The sequence below is a fragment of the Danio rerio genome, chromosome 18 (assembly GCF_049306965.1).
Source record: "Danio rerio strain Tuebingen ecotype United States chromosome 18, GRCz12tu, whole genome shotgun sequence".
NCBI lineage: Eukaryota > Metazoa > Chordata > Actinopteri > Cypriniformes > Danionidae > Danio > Danio rerio.
The window spans coordinates 50,895,001-50,917,155 of record NC_133193.1 but is presented as its reverse complement, the minus strand read 5'-3'; the positions used below and the strand labels follow the sequence as shown (position 1 = coordinate 50,917,155).

Sequence of the window (22,155 nt, the reverse complement as noted above, 5' to 3'; positions counted from 1 at the left end):
CGACAGCACTACCTATTGTGCCACTGCGTCACATAGATTGACATACATACGCCACACTTTCATACAATAGCATTACACATATACAAAAAAGGGGGGGGGGGGGGTCTTTCCAAAGAAGTTTCTTTCTCATTTTTCTGCTTGTGTATTAAATTTGGGTGCTCAAGAGACCGAGATGTAAGCAAGAAATATATATATATATATATATATATATATATATATATATATATATATATATATATATATATATATATATATATATATATATATATTCAAAATAAAGGATTTTTTTAAATAAAAGATGGTTCAGATTCAGATAATAAATATTATATTTATTGTGCAGCCCGGTAACAATTGATCCACGGATCAGTGCTGGTCCATGACCTGGTGGTTGACGACCACTGTTTTACAGTATTACAGTCAAAATGTTGTTATAGTTTACAGCAGGGGTGGCCAACCCTGTTCCTGGAGAGCCACCTTCCTGCAGATTTCAGTTGAAACCCATACCGAACACACCTGTAATTATCACGTGGTGTTCAGGTCCTAATTAATTGGTTCAGGTGTGGGTAGCAGCTGAAATCTGCAGGAAGGTGGCTCTCTAGGAACAGGGTTGGCCACCCCTGGTTTACAACAAAATAGTAATTGTTAATTTACAGTGCAATTGCAAATTTTACAGTATTACTGGAAGCCATATATGCCAGTAATACTGTTCATTTTACAGCATTGTTTTTACAATGCATATAATAATTTACAAGTACTTAATCAATCTGGTTATCCAATCCACATTCCATGAAATCATACACTAACCAGCACTTTTGCATATAAGGTGCATTCCCATGCCTACAGCATAAAACTATACACAATTAACCAAAATATATTGATATTCATGTTTTTTTGTTTTTTTTTCCAAATCAGGAGGAATCTGTTTCTTGTACGTGGCATACATGAACAGTCTTTCTGTCTTTCTTTCCCCAGCTCCCAACGCTTTCCTCTCATTGGCATCCTCTTGTTTCAGCATCTCTGCTCCGCTTGATCAGGTGGGCGGGCCTTATGAGCAGCCATCCTCCGCCTTCCCCTGCTCCTCCACTGAGAGAAAGAGCCAGAGAAGAGGAGGGAGGGGTGGGAGGAGTGAGAGAAAGAGAGAGAGACTGACTCTATGAGCCGGAGAATGGAAGAGCAGTGTGTGAGAGCGAGTGTGTGAGAGAGCGAGCGCACGAGTACTCCGAGTTTATGAGAGCGTCTGCACACACATCAGAGTCACTCCAGTCACAGTAGGACAAACACAACAGATTACCATCACACAACACCGGGCAAGGACACCTAGAAGAAAGAGATTGACAGACAGCACCCCTTCATTAAAAGGGCACATCGGAGGACTGACAATAGGAGCAAGAGCTGTAGGTCGGTGGTGCGTGAACTTTGCCTTCTTGTCTTCTCTTCTCGATGCCCGAGAGGTCACCACCTCGGCGAGTCAAGATGATCCTGGAGGTCTTTCTGATCTTGTGGCTGACAGGTCACGGTAAGCAGCTTGGTCTCTTCTTCGATTCTGCTGTGTTGTGTCCTGTGTCAGTGTGCAAGCAGGGAATCTCTGAGAGTTGGAGTGGTTTCGGCTGTGAAACCGTGAGTTTGTGTCCAGGAGTTTGAAGATGCTGCATGGCATCGTGCAGGTCTGCCAAAATCGGGGGTTTCCACTGAAACCCCCAGGAGCTGGGTTGATTGTGAGGTCAGGCTCTTGACCGAAGGATGTGCATTGAGTGAACGCAACACGCGGTTATTCTTAGACAGAGATTGTAAACAGGATCGGATGTTTCCGCTGCTTGCCGCCAGGTGGTTGCCTTTGAAAAAAAAAACAATTGAGATGAATCGGAGACTGCCGCGGAGACCCTCAAAAGAAGTCCGCTTGTATATACGCTGCCGAAAAAAGGCAAGGCAGCGACTCTCTGGAGCTAAACACATTGAGTTGATTGTCTTCCTCTACAGCGACCGGTGACCCAGAAAGGGAAGTTCAAATAAATTCAGAAAGCCCCAGGACTTTATTTGAAGCCCCTTGTAGACCAGGACTAGCTGCTTTGTTTGGGGTCTGTCGGACTCAAAGTCCTTTAATTGAATCGTCCTACGCAACAGCGCTTCTGCACTTCCTAAGCTGTCTCTACATCCCTCAAAGTGTCTTTCCCCCCCTTCACGGTTATCACACGCAAATCAAAGCCGAGCAGAACTTAATGACCTGCTTATCACTCAACTTGTTTCCTCGCTCCGGCACTCATTACACTGTTGCGAATGCCGTACCCCTCGCTCAGGATCCGATGGAAAGAGCAGCGTGTTCGCGTAAGCCACGGCGCTAATATATAACTTCACACACACGTAAACCCAGACCGACGCTCTCCGGGAGAGAGTGTGAGGGTGACAGTGGGAGTAAAGTATGAGGCGCTCCGTTTCTTGTTTAGTAGATCATGCCCCGGGAGGCTGTCAGCTTTATGATCTAGTTTTATAGCAGTGTTAGCCATGTGTCCAGCAAATAGCCAGCTTTTTTTTTTCCCTCATTGTAGATTGTTTATTTGGTCACGCTTTATTTGATGATATTAACATACTATTTACTAAGACTTTTAGTTTAATAAACTATTAACTTGCTAGGTGGTAGTAGGGTTTAGGTATTAGGGATGATTTAGGTTAAGACTGTGCTTTATAGTGTTAATAAACAGCCAATATCTTACTAAAGGGTGCAATTTTATACTACTACACTGTAAACACAAATGTATGATCAGTTAGTCATGGCTGCATATGTTTTAGTGCATTGTAACTTACTAAACTAAGTTAATCATGTTCTAACTTAATTTTATAAGTTATGCAAGCTGTTTTAAGTCAGTTTGACATAATATAAGTTCAATGGATTTGTATGGTTATGTTGATTCAGGCAACCAGGATCTTTTTAACAGTGTATAAATAGAATGTGCTGTGTTCATAATGTCTTGCAGAACACTTCTGATGCTCTTGAGGTGGGATTTGAGTAGGGATAGGGATACGTTTGGGGGTATGGGTAGGTTTAAGGATGGGTTAAGGTGTAAATGATGGTCAAACTTGTAAAATAAAGGTGTAAGTATGATAATTAATTGCATGCATGTATTTAATCAATGATAAGTACAATGTCAAAGATGTATTTGTACACTTTACCATGATTAATTTCAGTGTATGTACAAAGAGAGACCAACTAAAGTGTTAATAGGAGAAAATAAAGAAAGCTGATGCTCATCATCATTTAATGAGTTCTTTCAGAACAACACTCCATGCTAATCTTGTCATAAAGTTAGCATAACAAATGAACCATACGCCCAATGTCACTTTTATGAATTAAATAACAGAAAAGGCTCATTAGCCTTTGAAATCATCTTCGCAAAGGTCGTATTTATGGAGTTGTTCGCACTAAGAATACACAGAAGTTGCCGCCAACAGAAAATGCAGTCAGACAGTCTGTCTGATCTCCTTCCGTCTATCTCTTTAAAGCTCTCAGTGCACTGAAAGCATCGCGCGCCGAGTGAAGTCGCCTTGTTTTGCTTTGCTGTGCTGTTGAGCTGAGCTCGGTATTGTGGCAATAGAAAAAATAAAAATAAAAGCAGAACAGGCAGGTAAACACGAGATAACAACAGGCGCTCCTGTCGCCCCGCTCTGCCCCTGGGGATGGCAGGTTCCCCAAAGCGAAATTGTGTTTTACACATTATTGCTGTTTATGGAGCCCACCGGTGTCAGCGGAAATACATATATTAGGGAAAAGAACTGCAGAAAAACAAGTCTTTTATTTAAAAGGATGAGGAGAAGCGTATGGTTGTGTGAGAGTGAAGTCCAATAGCGGTGCTGGAAGCTTAGAAAGACCGTATTGAGTTTTTGTCAAGAGTTGAGGGTATATGTAGGACACTTTCTCACACACACACACACACACACACCTGGTGACAAGTCCTAACTGATGGCACACAGTCGAGCAGAAGCTTGCCCTTGTGCAGCACAGAAAGCTGTCGCACCACGGGCAAACCTTCTGTCCAAACGCTTGTCTCTCTTTCTCTTTTTGAACACTTTCTCACCTTCTTCTTCACTCTTATAGTCATAGTTTGTTCATATTTTGAGTTTGAGCAGCAGCTCTTACTTTAGCTTTTTTCAATTTGTCCACATTTCTCTGTTCCTGGGATAAAAATGTTGCTTGTTTCCTGTCAGAAGGGAAATCATTTTTGTTCCCATGATATTTCTATGAAAAAATGGGTTGTAATCTTATAAAATCATTTTTAAGTGAGCATTTTGGTTTCTTTTCACATAGTAAACATGCATTCTTACTAAATATAAAGTTACCTGCATATCAAAACACCTGCAGGTTTGATATTTTGGGGAGAAAACATCTCAGATTGGGTTTATTTATCTCCTTCCACTGGTGTTTTGTGCTTGCTTTAATCATAAACTTTATTAAATGTTATTAGATTTATGCTTATGACTAGATGTGCCAGAGGGTTCGGAAAGGTAGCTTAATTCTTAGAGAATCTTCATTGAATTCACGCTTCTTCTTCAATTTAAAATGTTCTAAGGGTGTTTGGATATTGACGAACACAAAAACACACAGATTTTTTTTCCATCTGTTCCTCGAATAAAAATATCATCTCTTCCCTGTCATTGCCTGAAAAAAAACTCTTCTGAAGAAATAAATAAGTTATTTTTATGGATTTTTCATAGCCAAATTGATTATTTTAAAAAATATATTTCACCTTATTTCACATTAAATAAAGGCAAAAATGTCCTCACAAGAAAGGTGGTGTTACTTGGATATCCATTCTGCTTGACATTATACTTGTTTTGACAGAATATATCTTAAATAAAGTTTATTTAACACACCGAACTGGCATTTTTATTTTCAAGTTTTAATCAGACACTTTACCGAAGAAATGTTATTTATAAAACAAGAAAACAATTTTTTGATAGATAAGGAAAAAAAAAGTAAAGTAGAACTTTAATTTATAAGTAAATTGGGTATATAACAAGACATAAATAGTAATAATTTTGCCTTCTCCTTTCAATCTGTCCTTCAGATGAAACTGTTCCATTTTTCCAATGTCCATTTTCCATCACTCTCTGTAATAGAAGGAAAATCAATGCCATTTTAGCAAAAAAATCAATAAAAAAAATAATAAAAAAAAAAAAATATATATATATATATATATATATATATATATATATATATATATATATATATATATACACATACACACACACAAACACACACACACACACACACACACACACACACACACACACACACACATATTTATACAACAGTTCTTTCTGGTTCTCGAATCTGATTGGCTGATAGCTGTGAGATATTTAATTGATATCAGCACCTGTACAGCCTCTTTACCCTTTGTGTATTACTCCGCCCATATACAGCCAGCAACAAGCAGAGAGACACTTTACAGTCTGACAAATATTACTGCTGTTAGACAACAAAATGCACTTTCAAAGCTTTTTTTTAGTCGAGAATATAGTTGTTCAGATTGCAACTATGCAGTTTATTTGTAAGAATAGTGCCTATTTTAAAATATTTACAATATAAAAATTCACCTGCTTAATAGTCTTTAGTAGTCTTGAACACCTTGATTAGTTGGACCAGCTGTGTTTGATATATATATATATATTTAATGTTTGTTCAAACTACTTATTTAAATTAAGCTGAATCAACACAATTCTTGAGATTTTTTAGGGGGAAACTTAATTGATTTATGTTCAATTCACTTAAATTTGTCCAAATAATTAAGTTTAATTAAGCACTTTGAGTTCGGACAACGTAAAGGAATTGTTTGAAACCCTGCTGCATTTGCTGTTTGTTTAAGCTACTTATTTACTCAATTCTTGAGCATTTTGGGGGACAACTTAATTATTTTTGTTCAATCCACTTAAATTTGTAAAAAAAAAAAAAAAAAAAAAAAAGTAATGCTACGCTTAATTCCTTCATGTGATTCCAGCACAAATCAATGGACTCAGCATTACAGATCAGATCATCACAGTAAAAAATGCTGGGATCCAAACAATACCTTTATGTTGTCCTGACACAAATTGATTAAGTTAGCCTAAAAATGTTTACAAACAAAGTGAAATGAACATAAAACAATTAAGTTGACCCAAGAAATCCTTAATAATAATGTTGTTTCAGCTCGTTTAAAATAAGTAGTTTGAACAAGCATCAAACATCATTTTTGGAGTGATCTTATTACACATCATTTAGCTTTTCTCTATGGCACAAGAGTCCACTGGGGGCAGTGTGACATACAGAAGAGCTGAAGACTCAGAGTTTGCATCCCTCTCCATCCATCCACACTCATGCTGTCCTCCATCACTCTCTCCATCCCCCTGTCATCCTCTCCTAACCACCGCCGTCTTCTTCTGATAGATGAGGCAAATGCTCTTCAAGAGCGTCTGCTGCTAAATCCTCACGCAGCCAAGGGCGTAAGCCGTGTCTTAACCCTAGAAAGCAGGTCTTAGTGTGTGTGAGCGTGTGTGTGTGTGTGTGTGTCCCCGCTCTCTCCCTCTCTCTCTTAAACTCAAATGTGTTTTATTGGCATGACTTGCACTCTATTGCCAAAACATTGTTCAATACATGAATAATGAACAAACTATTATACTATATATAAAGAAAACAAAAAAAGAGCAGTAAAATATTTAAATATTCACAAATATATAGTACATTTACATTTAAATACAATTGTATATTATATAATACAGATATTTAATATTATTAGACTATATACAAATTGTATTTAATACATATTGTATTGAATATTTTACAATTAAAAGTAAATAATACATTTCAAAAACAAACAATGTCAAAAATAAGATGTTTAATAATTAAAAAATAAAATTTATAATAACAAGCAATACTTAATACATTTTAATAAATAAATGAATAAATTCGATTAATAATAACAAATGTATTTAAGATATATTTATTAAATAAATAAATATAAAAAATATTTACATTTTAATAAATAAATAAATAAACAAACACACAAACAATGATAAAAATACAATAAGTTTAACAATTAAAATAATAATAATAATAATAATAATAATAATAATAATAATAATAATAACAATCAATATTTATGTCAATTTAATAAATAAATAAATAAATAAATAAATAAATAAATACAATTAATATAACTAATTACAAAATTTTAATATATATTTATTAAATAGTACAAAATTTAAGACATTTTAATAAATAAATAAATACAATTAATATTGACAAATGTATTTAAGATATATTTTTATAAATAAATAAACAGTAAAAAATGTTTAAGATATTTTAATAAATAAATTAACTAATAAACAAATAAATAAATAATAATAATAAATAAGATTGGTTTAATAAAGTTAAAATTTGTAATAACAAGCAATATTTAAGACATTTTAATAAAGAAAGAAATACATTGAATAATAACAAATGTGTTATACATAAATAAATAATAAAATATATAAGACTAAATAAAAAAAATAATAAATAAATATGACTACTACTACTTCTAATAATAATAATAATAATAATAATAATAATAATAATAATAATAATAATAATAATAATAATAATAAATAACATTGTACTATAAATAAAATCTACTGCTTTAGTTTTGTCCACTGGCTGACAGTCTCTTTCTCTCTTTCTCTCTCTCTCTCTCTCTCTCTCTCTTTTTTACACACACACACACACACACACACACACACACACACACACACACACACACACACACACACACACACACACACACACACACACACACACACACACACACACACACACACACTAAGCCGCACCTCAACAGGCTGGTAATTAAAATGCCACTTTTGGCTGTTTTCAGGCCAAATCTCGGCAGCATTATTGAAAAGGAATCAAGCATCCCAGTGTGTTTCATTTCAGAACACGGGACTATTTTAGACTTACAAAATCATTCCTTGTAACATCACAAATCCGTTTGTAACATGGCATGCACCAAATCCGATCAAATGTAATGGATTTGGTTTTGTTTTTAAAGATCTCGGTCATATTTCAAAGTTAATTATTTTTATTTCTTTGCATGACATACTTATATGCTTGACCATTTGACATCTCCTTGGATTGAGCTGTTTTGCATGCCGGTGTGCTTTCTCATTTCTAAAATGACATAAATGCATAGTCATCATGGACAGTAAACATGTATCAGCATTCCTCTTCTGTTCCCACTTGCTGTCATTGTTTATCGACAACCTAAGAGAAAGAGCTGACACTGGGTCTACAAACTAATACATATGTGAGCCTCTGAGCTTTGACCACCCACTGTTTTTTTTTTTTTTTCTTTCCCGTCTGTGCCGGTGTGAGGTCTGACCCCCTTAATGTGCAACATAAGGCTGTGACCCTTATAATACCATGGACATATTAGTCTACTCCCACTCTCAACACAGACTGCTGCATCTCGCACTGAGAGAGATCTTATTTTCAAGAAGTAATAGTATTTCTGATGAAAACAGAGATGGAATACATTTTATATATCAGATATTTTTATATTTCAGGCGCTCGGTTATAAGAGTTCATCCTTCAGAAAGAGTGTTAGGTTGTAGGTTGTTAATGTTTTGAGGAATATGTGAGCTTTAAGGAATAAAACAAATAAATGTCTACTGAATTTGAAAAAAATGAAATAAATAAATAAATAAAATATTTATATATAATTGCATTCGTACAAACCAAATCAAACTAAACTAAACTGAAAAATAAAAAAAAATAAAATAAAATAAAATAAAAAGTCATAATTCGTTTATACAAATGTATAAAAATCATAATTGCATTGGTGTAAAATATAAAAAGAAAATTAAATAATTGTTAAATGTATAAAAAAAATAATAAAATAAAATAAAATTAAATTAAATTAATAAATAAATTAAAATTGTGATTGCATTAATATTATTGACAAAGAATAATGAAATAAAAATAAATAAAATAAAATAAAATAAAAACAAAAAACAAATAAATGAATGAATGAATAAACAAACAAACAAACAAACAAAGAAACAAAGAAACAAAGAAACAAACATATAAATAAATAAATAAATAAATAAATAAATAAATAAATAGTTAATAGTAAAAAATAATATAAAAGTAAAATAGTAAAAGTTAATTTAAAAATAAATAAAATGTCATAAATGAATTTAACAAATGTACAAAAATTATAATTGCATTGGTATAAAATAAAATAAAAAAAAATAAAAATAAAAATGAATTAAATTAAAAAATAGCATGTCATAAAAATGTATAAAATTATAATTGCATTGGTATAAAAAAAAATAAAATGCATGAATAAATGAATTAATTACTTTATTAAATGTATAACAATTGTGATTGCATTGGTATTCATAGCAAAGTTTACAAATAAAATAAACAATATCAATAATAAAATATAATGCATATTAATTAAACTAAAACAAACTGTATAATGCTCTTATATTTATGTATTTAAAACATTTGGAAGCCCTGAAACTTTGATCCAAATTCTATACAACATAATCTACTGAAGCATGTATATGTGTACATTTTCTTTTTTCCTGTAAAAAAAGCAACTCACTGGAAATCGAGGGATATTCTTTCTCTCAGAATCAGGTCAAGAGAAGATGGCCATTAATTTGGCCCTGATTCCTGAAATCCAGTGAGAGCAGCTTTTACAGAGCAGCTCCGTGCATAAACAAAATGTGTTTACTGGACTTTATTAAGCTGCCCCAATGAAATCGCCGCTCTTAACCACAGTAGCAGAAAGCAACTCAACCCCCCCCCCCCCCCCCCCCCTCATCTCGCTCATCCTCTGACCTCCGCAAAAAAACATCCCTGCGGAAATCTGAATTGCTGGATTTAGCCAAATTGGTGCACTTTTTGAGAAATGGGCATTATCTGGGATTATACATGTCTGCTGAGCATGATGTTAAGTAATTCAACCAGATGCTGCTGCGATCATGAGGTCACCTGCGGAGATTCAGCTATACTTTTTCTGTATGGACGGTCTTTCTATGAAGATGCTGGACTGAGAGAACCGGGGGTCAGCCGCCTAGGAAAAAACGACATGGATTTTGCCACAGATTATGACAGAGATTAATGGCGTCTAAATTGCAACGTAATACATGGAATCAGGAGAGATGTTGTTTCTGGCTGTACACGCATTGGGATTGCTGACACAGATTTTATTTTCCATTTTAATCACAATTTAAGCGGTCTTTTTTGTTTTGTTTTGTTTTGTTTTGTTTTGAGAGATCAGCCCTGTCAAAAAATGCACTTAACTGATAGAATAATATATATTAAAGGGGACCTAATATCCAAAAATCACTTTCATAAGAGGTTTAAACAGTTGTATGGATATACAGTGTGTGAATATAACCACTTCTAATGGTAAACATTTATTATTACAATTTTTTTATAATCACACTTCATAGAAACAGTCTGCAGAAACACTTTGATTGAAATTCTCCCTTTGTATGTGTCATGAGGGAAGGTAAGCCCCGCCCATTAGTGACCATATCTCCCTCATTAGCATAGGATGTTAGTCTTGTTTTTTGAATCTGCCACTATGCTGACACTTAGGTATTTGTAGCTCCACCTTCTTTAAAAAAAAAAAAAAAAACATTTACATTTAAAGCGACAGTCACCAAAGTGCCACAATTAGCATCAAAGCCTAAAATGGGGAGTTTCAATGAGTTATAAAACATTATTCATGAGGCATTTGTGGATGAAACTTCACAAACGCACTCTACGGACATCAGAGACTTATTTTACATCTTATAAAAAAGGGCATGATAGGTTTTATTTGAAGTAATTTCAGTCAGAATCTCTCGAATGAGATATACATAGTTATGAAAAATTTTAGACAAATAGAAACACTTTTCAGTTTCTCTGGAATTAAACAAAAATGAGAAGAAAAATTCAGAAATTTGGAGAAACTGATAATTTTGATCATTTTAAGTGGTCTTTTAATTATTATTATTACTTATATTTTTGTGTGTACTTTGTATCCATCATGCTGTGGATCAAATGTCCCCACAAATATAGTGTCCCCACAAGTATAGAAATACAAGTAAATTTTGACCATTTTGTTGGTCTCCATGAGGATAATGGCTCAGAAATTACACAGAATTATTATTATTATTATTTTTTAAAAATGTAGACTGTCTCCTATGAGGTTGAGAAGGGTATAAACGGAGGTCAGAGCCAGCTCCAAGTGGGTGGGCCTTTGAGCTCCGAGTGAGCTGTACAAACCTGGAGTTGTTATTTATTTAATATCTTGTATATGAGTCAAATATTGTGCTTTATAAATGTCTACGCCTACCCCAACCCTAAACCTAACCTCACAGTGACCTGATGTGTTTCTGCTCCACCTACAGCACCTAAACCCAACCTACTTCTGGTTTATGTCCCTCCCACTTGGAGGGCTCCCCGCTGCAGTGATACCATTATGTCTATGGGAAGTCCCCATAAAGATTGATGCACATGTGTGTGTGAGTGTGTATATGTTTTTGTGACTTATCAGGACACAAATGTGTATAATGACATAAGTATTACACAGGTATTACAGGACTTGTTGAATTATGAGGACATTGCTAATGTCCCCATTTCTCAAAAAGCATGCAAATCATTTCAAACCATTTCAGTGTGGTCATGTCATAGGCCCATAAAGAGTTCCTGCTTGTTCTCAAACTATTTCATAACCATAATAAGAGGCAATTCAATCATAACTCGATGTTAAAACAGCTATATTAACATTATTTTGGCTCTTTTTGGAAGCTATAGAAATTAAAAATGAAATAACAGAAATATGTTGGGACCATTGTTTTTTGTTTACATCCCTTGAAAAGGTCTATAGAAGACATTTTTCTTTTTCAGAAAGTAAAACTGCACAGTTTCCTATGAGGGTTTAGGGATATGTTTTGGGTAGGGTAATAGAAAGGTTTAAAACACAAGGGAAACCTATGTAATGTCCTCACAATTCACAAAAAAACAGATCAATGTGTGTTTGTAGCTTGGTTTGGGTGATTAGCAAAGCTTGCCAGGCAACTACATTCGAGATAAATGCAAATGCAATCACCTCTTCTCTCTGTATTTTAGAGGTTTTATGATTCTTCATGTTTCCTTTAGTCCGTTCTGGCTTGGCGGCAGATAAAAGAGTATACCCGGCTGACTGGAGTGTTGTGTCGGCATAGAGGCTCACAGATGTATATAGTGTGGCAGTATGTGAGGCACTGGAGGAATTGGGTTGCCAATCTGACAATGGCTTGCAATCGCTTTGCTGGAAGCTTCTGGGGCCGGTGCAATATTACACCTGAATGAACCTGACGGACTCAGTCTTTGTCTCGCTCACTCTCTGCCTCTGCCGGTTTCACTTCAGTGTCTTACATGGACAGTAGAGTGATGTGCATGTTTTATTTCTTCAGTGTGTGTATACATATATATATATATATATATATATATATATATATATATATATATATATATATATATATATATATATATATATGTGAGTAAATCTGTGCGCTAACTCTGGTGTGTTGCTGTGTGACACCAATTACAGTAGTGAGTCCTAGAATGGCAATATAAGTGCTAATCAGTCTTTAAACCTGCACTCTGGGAAACATAGAAAGACAAGGGAACTGAAAGCAAGGTGTGTTTGTGGCATTATGATTACCAAACAGCACTGTCATACAACAAAAAATGCACATACAATATCATAGTTCCTGTGAGAAGCTTGAGCTAGTTAGAAGTGTCATGTCGTTTGTTCATTGCTGAAAAATCCAGCTTAAACCAGCCTAGGCTGGTTGGCTGGTTTTAGCTGGTTGACCAGCCTGGTTTTAGAGGGGTTTGGCCATTTCCAGCCTGGTGTTAGCTGGTCAGGCTGGAAAATGACCAGCTAAATCCAGCGAAAAACCAGCTTGACCAGCCTGATTTAAGCTAGACATAGCTGGTTTTGGCTGGACCCTCAGCCTGGCTAGGCTGGTCAAGCTGGTTTTAGCTGGTCATCTCCCAGCCTGACCATCTAAGACTAGACTGGAAATAGCTGGAAACCAGCTAGGAAATGGCCAAAACCCCTCTATAACCAGCCTGGTCGACCAGCTAAAACCAGCCAACCAGCCTAGGCTGGTTTAAGCTGGATTTTTCTGTAGGGTTTAGAATAGCTATGACAATCATAACTGGTCTTTGTCCAAAACTGTGCACAAAACAGCACTAAAAGTGAACATTAGCAAACTCGCGCTGAAAGTTTTTTGACACTTTTTTCAGGGTCTGTTTGCAGGAATACTAATAGCTACTATCTTACGTCTGGTTCCTCCAAGCAGAACTCAAACAAGTTTTCAGCTCTCAGCCATGCTAATGCTGCTAATTAGCGTGCTAAAGGAGGGATTACAACACAGACAGCAGCAGAGACCGAGACTATGCCTCTATTTCTTGTACTCTCTCTCTCTCTCTCATTCTGTATGACCGTCTCCTCGCTTTGCATCTGTTGGTACGGCCGATATTTCATATTCCTGGCAGGCTAATTAGAATGTTGGTCAATAGAAACGAAGGAATGTTTCACGCTTGTGTCAAATGGATCCTTCTGTTCGGAGCACGGCGGGAATCTTAAAATACAATGCATGTTATCTTGCATTTCTAGTGCTCGACTGCAGTGTGGATACGTTCTACAGGGGGAGCTGTGGAGTAAATGTGTTCTGTATTAGATCATGACTAGCGTTAAATCACGATTTATTCACGTTATCCTTAGGTGGCCAGGGGTGAGTTTCTGCAGATATTGTGTGCTTTAGATGTTAAGAAAGGAAGCTAAAGACACAGTTGTTGTTAAATTTTATTGGGGATTCCTAATATGAGATTCAATGTGTAAGCAGTTTTGGAGAATTTGATGTTTCCCCATTCAGACAGAATGCCCAAGCATACTGCCCGAGAGGTGTTTCAGAGATGGCCGCCGAGTGAAATTACTTGCCTTAAAGGCACTTTGGTTGGTGCGCACCATTATATGGCGCCCTTCATTTAGTCATGAGGAGTTAAACATTGACAGAAAAACATGAGTAAAAAGCGTCCCGGAGTGCACGGGCCTTAATAGCGCAATTTGCGCGTTCCACCTCTGTAAACAAAGCATTAGAGTACTGAATTTGCTATATAGCTCCACCTTCTGTTGAAAAGAGCACAGGCTCATTTGAATTTAAAGTGACAGTCACCAAAAGGGCTCAAGTTGGAGCCTAAAAGGAGCAGTTTCAAAAACTTATAAATATTATTTATGTGGTATTTTGAGCTGAAACTTCACTTATAGGCTCTGGGGACATCTGAGATGTGTTTTACATCTTGTAAAAAGGGGCATAATAAGTGCCCTTTAAATTGCGAAGATAGGTGTTTATTAAAAAAAAAAAATATGTATGTATATATATATATATATATATATATATATATATATATATATATATATATATATATATATATATATATTTATGAATAATTTCATGAAGTTGTAAACACACACACATAGATTAGACTTGACCTTCGAAATCAAAGGTCGTGACATTTAATCATCTTCAGCTAACAACATATTTAATTAGTAAAGATGTATCTATGCTCATCTAATTGAACAAAAACACATATTCACTTCAGACATCCTATTAATAGTGTCTAATCTGAACAAAATGCACAGATGAGTCAGTAAATGGTCTATTTAGCTATTTGATTCTACCGATTGCTCCTATAGAGCAAAGTCACTTTTTCCCCCTGCATTGAATTCCAGAGACTCTCGGCTCTCCAAACACCTACATGTCCTTCATTCTTTTATTCTCCAGTTTGCAGCCTCAGTGTTGTCAGCATTGTTGCGCTGAAAAAATCCACCCCTCAGATTCCGCTTCGTGCTTTGAGAGTCGGAGTGCTACTCTGCGAGAGAGAGTGCAAACAATGTTACCCGCGCTGTAATTAGCCGAAGCTTTTTTGTGCATTACGATTTGCTTCCCGTCGTGCTCCTTTTCAGATGGCTCTTCTATTTATTTATATGTATTTTTACAGTGGCGTCCTGCGAGCTCGGACTTCAAAGGGAGTTTAATAGTGTGGAGTTATTCCATGCCAGTGCGTCGCCTGAAAATGCTAATGTGCCATCGGGGTGGCTAAATGATTTGCTATCCTTTCAAACGTGCTGGCAGGGGTTTCAATCTGGCCTGCCTCCCGGGCCAGTTGACAGTGGTCTCGGCTCGGTCCCCTGAGGACATTAGTGCGAATCAGAGAGTCGGCCAGGAGGCGCTGGCGTGCTGTGCCATCACTTGGCCACGATCCAGCTCCCCACGGCCCTGTCCTCAACCGCCTGCTAAAGTAACACACCTCTCCATATAGGAGTCCCCACTTAGAAGGGATTTAATCAACTCCTTGATGGCTCTTTTAGAGTTTGGCTGAAGAAGCGGGTTAAAGAGTGTGGCCCCGCCAATATAACATTAAAGAACCAACAGCGACAGAAGTCAACAGTGTTGTTTGCCAGCACTTAAAAATATGCATCAACACTGCTAGGGAATAAAGGTCATTAGGCTGGAACCCAAATGTACAAACACACAAATATACTAATACATACATTTTAAAGTGATAGTTCAAGTCAAACAGGTTTGGAATCATCCAGATACTTATCCCCTAACATTTTTCAAATGCAAATTTTTTGACATACTACTCAGATTGCATGCTGTGTTTCCCATACTACCAAAACATACAACTTAAGACGCACATCTTGACTAGCTTTTTCAGGTGTGTTCACTGTAAAAAAATGGAAAAAAATTATATTCTAGGCACCCTGCATAAACTCAAAAGGGATTTAACCAACTCCTTGATGGCTCTTTTAGAGTTTGGCTGAAGAAGCGGGTTAAAGAGTGTGGCCCCGCCAATATAACATTAAAGAACAAACAGCGACAGAAGTCAACAGTGTTGTTTGCCAAGCATCACCAGCATATGATCCACAAAATATCAACCCTTTCAAGGTAAAAAAAAAGGTATTAGGTTGGAACCCAAACGTACAAATGCTAAAAGGTACTAATAAATGCATTTCAAAGTGATCGTTCACCCTAAAATGACTGTTCACTCTCTCTCAAGTGGTTTCAAACCTCTATGAGATTCTTTCTTCTGTCCATAATAGGAAAAAATAAATACAAAATATCTGTTTTAGTGTTCAACAGAAGACAAAATAATAATAGTAATAATAATAATAACAACAACAATAATAATAATAATAATAATAATAATAATAATAATAAAAAATAATAAATAATAATAATAATTTAAAAATAATAATAACAACAACAACAACTACAATAATAATGATAATAATAATAATAATAATAATAATAATAATAATAATAATAATAATAATAATAATTAATAAATAATAAATAATTAAAAATAAAATAATAATAATAATAATAATAATAATAATAATAATAATAATAATAATAATACTAATAATAATAATAATAATAATAATAATGAAGTCAAACAGGTTTGACATATTATTCGGATTACATGCAGTTTCCCATACTACCAAAATATACGACTTAGGATGTATATTTTGACTAGATTTTTTAGGTGTGTTCACTGCAAAAAAAAAAAAAGAAATAAAAAAATTAAAATCTATTTTCTAGGCACCCCACTTCAACTAAAAAGAAATTTAATCAACTCCTTGATAGCTCTTTTAGAGTTTGGCTGAAGAAGCGGGTTAAAGAGTGTGGCCCTGCCATTATATCATAAAAGAACGAACGACAGAAGTCAACAGTGTAGTTTGCCAGCACTTGATGCAAAAAAAAAAAAATGCATCAACACTGCTAGGGAATAAAGGTCATTAGACTGGAACCCAAATGTACAAGAACAAAAATATACTAATAAATACATTTTAAAGTGATAGTTCAACTTTAAATAGTGGCCTCCATAGTATGAAAAACAATACTATGGAAGTTAATGGTTACATGTTTCCAGCTTTCTTCAAAAAATCTATTTTAGTGTTCAACAGAAGGCAAAAAAAAAACAAAAAAACTACGTCAAATAAGTTAGGAATCATCCAGATAATTATCACCTAACATTTTTCAAATGCTATTTTTGACATACTACTTAGATTGCATGCTGTGTTTCCCATACTACCAAACAAAACAAAACCTATACAACTTAAGATGAACATCTTGACTAGCTTTTTCAGGTGTGTTCACTGCAAAAAAATGAAAAATCTATTTTCCAGGCACCACACGTAAACTTAGAAGGGATTTAATCAAATGCTTGATGACTCTTTTAGAGTTTGGCTGAAGAAACAGGTTAAAGACTGTTGCCCCGCCATTATATCATTAAAGAACTAAAAGCGATAGAAGTCAACAGTGTTGTTTGCCAAGCATTACCAGCATATGATCCAAAAAATATCAACATTTTCAAGGAAAAAAAGGTCATTAGGTTGGAACCCAAATGTACAAATGCTAAAAGGTACTAATAAATGCATTTCAAAGTGATCGTTCAGCCTAAAATGACTCTTCACTCTCCCTCAAGTGCTTCCAAACCTCTATAAGATTCTTTATTTTGTTGAACACAAAGTATATTTTAAAGTAAGCCAAAAACGAGTAATTATTGACTTCCATAGTAGGGAAAAAATGCAAAATATCTGTTTTAATATTCAACAGAAGACAAACAGGTTTGAAATCATTGATGTACTTTTAGCCTAGTGTTTTTCAAATACAAATTTTGACAGTACTAGGATTGCATGCTGTGTTTTCCATACTATTAAAGTATACAACTTTAGACGCACATCTTGACTTTTTCAGGTGTTCACTGCTAAAAAAAAAAAGAAAGAAAAATCCATTTTCTAGACACTCCAACCCCCCTCACCTAAACTCAGAAGGGATTTAATCAACTCCTTGATGGCTCTTTTAGAGTTTGGCTGAAGAAACGGGTTAAAGAGTGTGGCCCCGCCAATATAACATTAAAGAACCAAATGCGACAGAAGACAACAGTGTTGTTTGCCAAGCATTACCAGCATATGATCCAAAAAAAAAAAAATTTGCATGAACACTGCCAAAGAATAAAGGTTACTAGATTGGAGCCCAAATGTACAAATGCTAAAACTACTATCCTAATAAATGCATTTCAAAGTGATCGTTCAGCCTAAAATGACTCTACACTCTCCCTCAAGTGCTTCCAAACCTCTATGAGATTCTTTCTTCTGTTGAACACAAAGTATATTTTAAAGAAAGCTGAAAACGAGTAATTATTGACTTCTATAGAAGGAAAAAATAAATGCAAAAATCAGTTTTAATGTTCAACAGAAGAAACCAAAATGAGTCAACAGAGGTGCGTTTCTGAAACAACGACAAAACTCGTGACTGAACTTCCATAGTATGATGCTACTTTAAGTAGCACTACAAAGGGAATGCAACTGTCAATATGAAGATCACCAAAAATGGACTGTAAATATACTTTAAAAGCAAATAACACATAAAAGAGCTGAATTTAAAGTTTATTATTTATTTATTTATTTATTTATTTTTATTTTTTATTTTTATAATTCCAAGTGTAAATGTTGGAATGTTAGAAACAATAAGAGCTTAAGAAGGATAACTGGGGATATAACCAGCACAGGCTCATTCTGAAAAGGTAGGCCTGTACATGTTTCTGGTAATCGCGAATTATATAGGCAGAGCTACATATGGCTACATTGTATCTTTAAAATGATAAAGACGAAAAGCAGTATGGCGTTCCTTTTCTCGCTTACCAGCTGATTACTTACATGCATTTGGACAGCTTTTCTGCTGTTAGCAGTTTGTCTGGTAGCTCGACGCGTACGTTGGCGGACTTGACATGCAGAGCAAATTAACTGCGATGATGGGGTTCGAGTCTGGTGAAGAATGGTTCCAGAAAGCAAGTAAGACAAGAACAGAAGCCCAAAAATAAAATGAACAAGTAAATAACAGGGTGAGAATATGGTAAAGTCTAAAAATGTGTCAAAAGTCAGGTGAGGCCTTTTCTGTTATTATATTGCTTTTCAAAACCTTGTCAGTGGGATTTAGTGAAGTGGGCGTGTCAGTCGTTGCTTTTAAAAATACTATTGGTTGGGTCTAGGGAAGGGGGAGGGTGCGGGTGCGGGGATGTGTTGGTTGGTCAGAGAGTCAGTTGACAGCAGCCTCTGTTGGACTTATGTGAGAAGAGCAGGCGTAAACGGCACTCATAGCTCCAGGGACGTATTTTGCTCTCTCAAGAAATGTATATGGGGGTACGTAATCAGAATTAGCCTGTGTTTCTAACTACAGCTTCAGAGGTGTAGTTGCAAGTGTACAAGTTTCCGATGCAATTCGTGAACGTTAGTTGAAACGATCGATTTGGGAAACGCCAGATTAACAATTATGTTTGTAATTTGGCTAATGGTGGTTTTCAAAAACGCACACCATGTTTGAAATTATTCAGGTATTTATCGCCGAATAATTTTTCAAATACAAGTTTTGACACACCACTCGGATACAAGCTGCATGTCCCCTACTATTTTAAGAGTTCACACTTAGCTGATGATTGATTATAAAGCTTGTTTGGCATGCTGTCCCGGACAAGAGCCCTGAGCTCATAAGATCCTCGAGCCCGGGGCTCCCTCCCGTTGCAGGGCGAAAGGGGAGTTTGAGCTCAGGTAGATCTCGAGAACTCCCCTGCTGTAGTAACTAATGAACAGATAGTGATTGCTCTTAAGATATACCTACTTACTAGGAGGATGTCCATGTTGCCGATTTGGATTAGTCAATTAACTTAAGTGTGTGTTTTTGTGTCTATAACCGGCAACCAAAATGGGCAGTAATTCTTTAAATTTTACAACATTTTGTTTACTAGGCAGGGCACAGGATGGCCTATTTCTTATTGTCAATTGTTTTATTGTTGGAGTTGAGACGAGGGTCTCCATGAAGGCCAGTGATAAAGGTGCTAACGTTCCGAAATTGGATTAAGCGCAGAGTGCCCCCTAAAAGAGAGTGCAGTTTATTGAAGCCTTATCTTAAGTGATAATGTTACCATGAAGAGCAGTATAATAGCAGCAAAGTGGACTGCAGCCATATAAAAGATATGGGTCTGAGGCAGAGAGCGAGATGATAGCCTGTAAGTGTGTGTGTGTGTGTGGACCGCACATTACACTAGCCCAGAAGACCGCTGGGTCCGGGTGTTTTTATTAGGATGTAGAGAGAGAGAGAAAGGATGTAGGGTCATAGGATGCTGCCCATCACCGATCAAGCATTGGGTTTAAATCACATTTCCTTTGGATAAGAGTGAAAGACGAGCCACATCACACTGCCAGCATCAAATTTAAGGCACTAGCACTAGAACATGCTTCCCACCAGATTTACACTCTCTGGTTCGCTGCGAAGAATAGAGTCCAGTGTGTTTACAAGGTCACTTCTGGCTCATCTGTGATCAAATAAAACTCTCAACCTTTACCAGAACATTGAGGCCCTTTTGAATGAAGGATATATTGAGGTTAATATATTGATATATTGATGTTCTTTTAAATATGAAACGCATGGAAGTTAGGTGTGATGTGCTAATTGCTTCTACTTGTATTACTCACAAGTACTGAAAAAAGTTGGACTACTGGGTCTTTCATTTAAAGTACATTGTTATATTGCATTAAGATTTTATGGTGTACTAAGTAACTAAATTAATGAATTGGGTGGAGGGGGCGTCATGGTAGCACTGTCACCTCACCTGGCATTTCTGTGTGGTGTGGGTTTTCCCCAGGTGCTCTGGGTTTCACCACAGTCCAAACACATGTGCTATAGGTGAAATGGAAAAACTAAATCGGCCGTAGTGTATGTGTGTGAATGAGTGTGTATGGGGTTTCCCAGTACTGGGTTGCAGCTGGAAGGGCATCCGCTGTGTAAATCATATGCTGGATAAGTTGATGGTTCATTCTGCTGTGGCGAACCCTGTTGAACAAAGGGACAAAGGGATTTTGGATGAATTGGGTAGTATAAATATTCTGACTGATGTTAAATTACATGTGCAACAAAGTCAAAAGTATATATTGAGGAAATGTATTAATTTATGTGTAAAAAAATTACTGTATTATTTATTTATTTTAGGTTGGTCCAAAGGAAAAATGATACTTTAAGAGTAAAAAATATAGCTTTCTCCAAAATATGAACTTTACTTGATGACGCAGTGGCGCAGTAGGTAATGCTGTTGCCTCACAGCAAGAAGGTCGCTGGTTCAAGCCTTGGCTGTGTCAGCTGGCGTTTCTGTGTGAAGTTTGCATTATCTCTCTGGGTTTGCGGGTTTCCGGGTGCTCCGGTTTCCCCCACAGTCCTAAGACATGCGGTACAGGTGAATTAGGTAGGATAAATTGTCCGTAGTGTGTGAGTATGAATGAGTGTGAATGAATATGTATGGATGGTTCCCAGAGATGGGTTGCGACTGGAGGGGCATCCACTGTGTAAAACATGTGCTGGACAAGTTGGAGGTTCATTCCGCTGTGGCAACCCCAGATTAATAAAGGGACTAAGCCGAAAATGAATGAATGAATGAATAAACTTTACATTGCACCAATAAATAAATAAATAATTAAAATTGTAATTAAATAATAAATTATATGTTGTAGTGAATTATAAATAAATAAATGTACATTACAAAGTACAATAAAAAGTACATTTTTATATTGGATTGAAATGTTAAGTTTAATAAAATAATAATAATAATAATAATAATAATAATAATAATAATAATAATAATAATAATAATAATAATAATAATAATTCATAGTCTAAACAATTTATATTTTAGCTTTGATTTAATGTTTTTTTTTTTTTTTTTTTTTTTTGGCAGAATAACTATTTTAAATATTTTTACTCTTTTTTCTCCAAAATAAAGCATTTACATTGCATCAACCAGGGATATTTTCTTGGCTCACTAGTATTAGTATCATCTAGAACCAATTGAACATCATGTCAACACCACAGCCTACCTGAGTATTGTTGCTGACCATGTCCATCCCTTTATGAGCACAGTTTACACATCTTCTGATACTTCAAGCAGGATAACACGCCATGTCATAAAGCGCAATTTATTTCAGACTGGTTTCTTGAACATGACAATGAGTTTACTGTACCCAAATGGCCTCCACTGTCACC

At 35.6% G+C, this 22,155-nt stretch overlaps 1 protein-coding gene across 10 annotated transcripts in view; it reads left to right on the top strand.

Annotated features, from left to right (window-relative positions):
* Positions 1-1,172: 1,172 nt before the first annotated feature.
* kirrel3b (kirre like nephrin family adhesion molecule 3b) overlaps positions 1,173-22,155 on the top strand; it is a 367,679-nt gene continuing 346,696 nt past the window's right edge. For all 10 annotated transcript variants that reach the window (XM_021467925.3, XM_073929721.1, XM_073929720.1 and 7 more), the window contains exon 1: positions 1,173-1,516. In XM_021467925.3, coding sequence (XP_021323600.1) covers positions 1,441-1,516 — 76 coding nt within the window. In that variant the 5' untranslated portion in view covers positions 1,173-1,440. The remainder of the gene's footprint in view (positions 1,517-22,155) is intronic.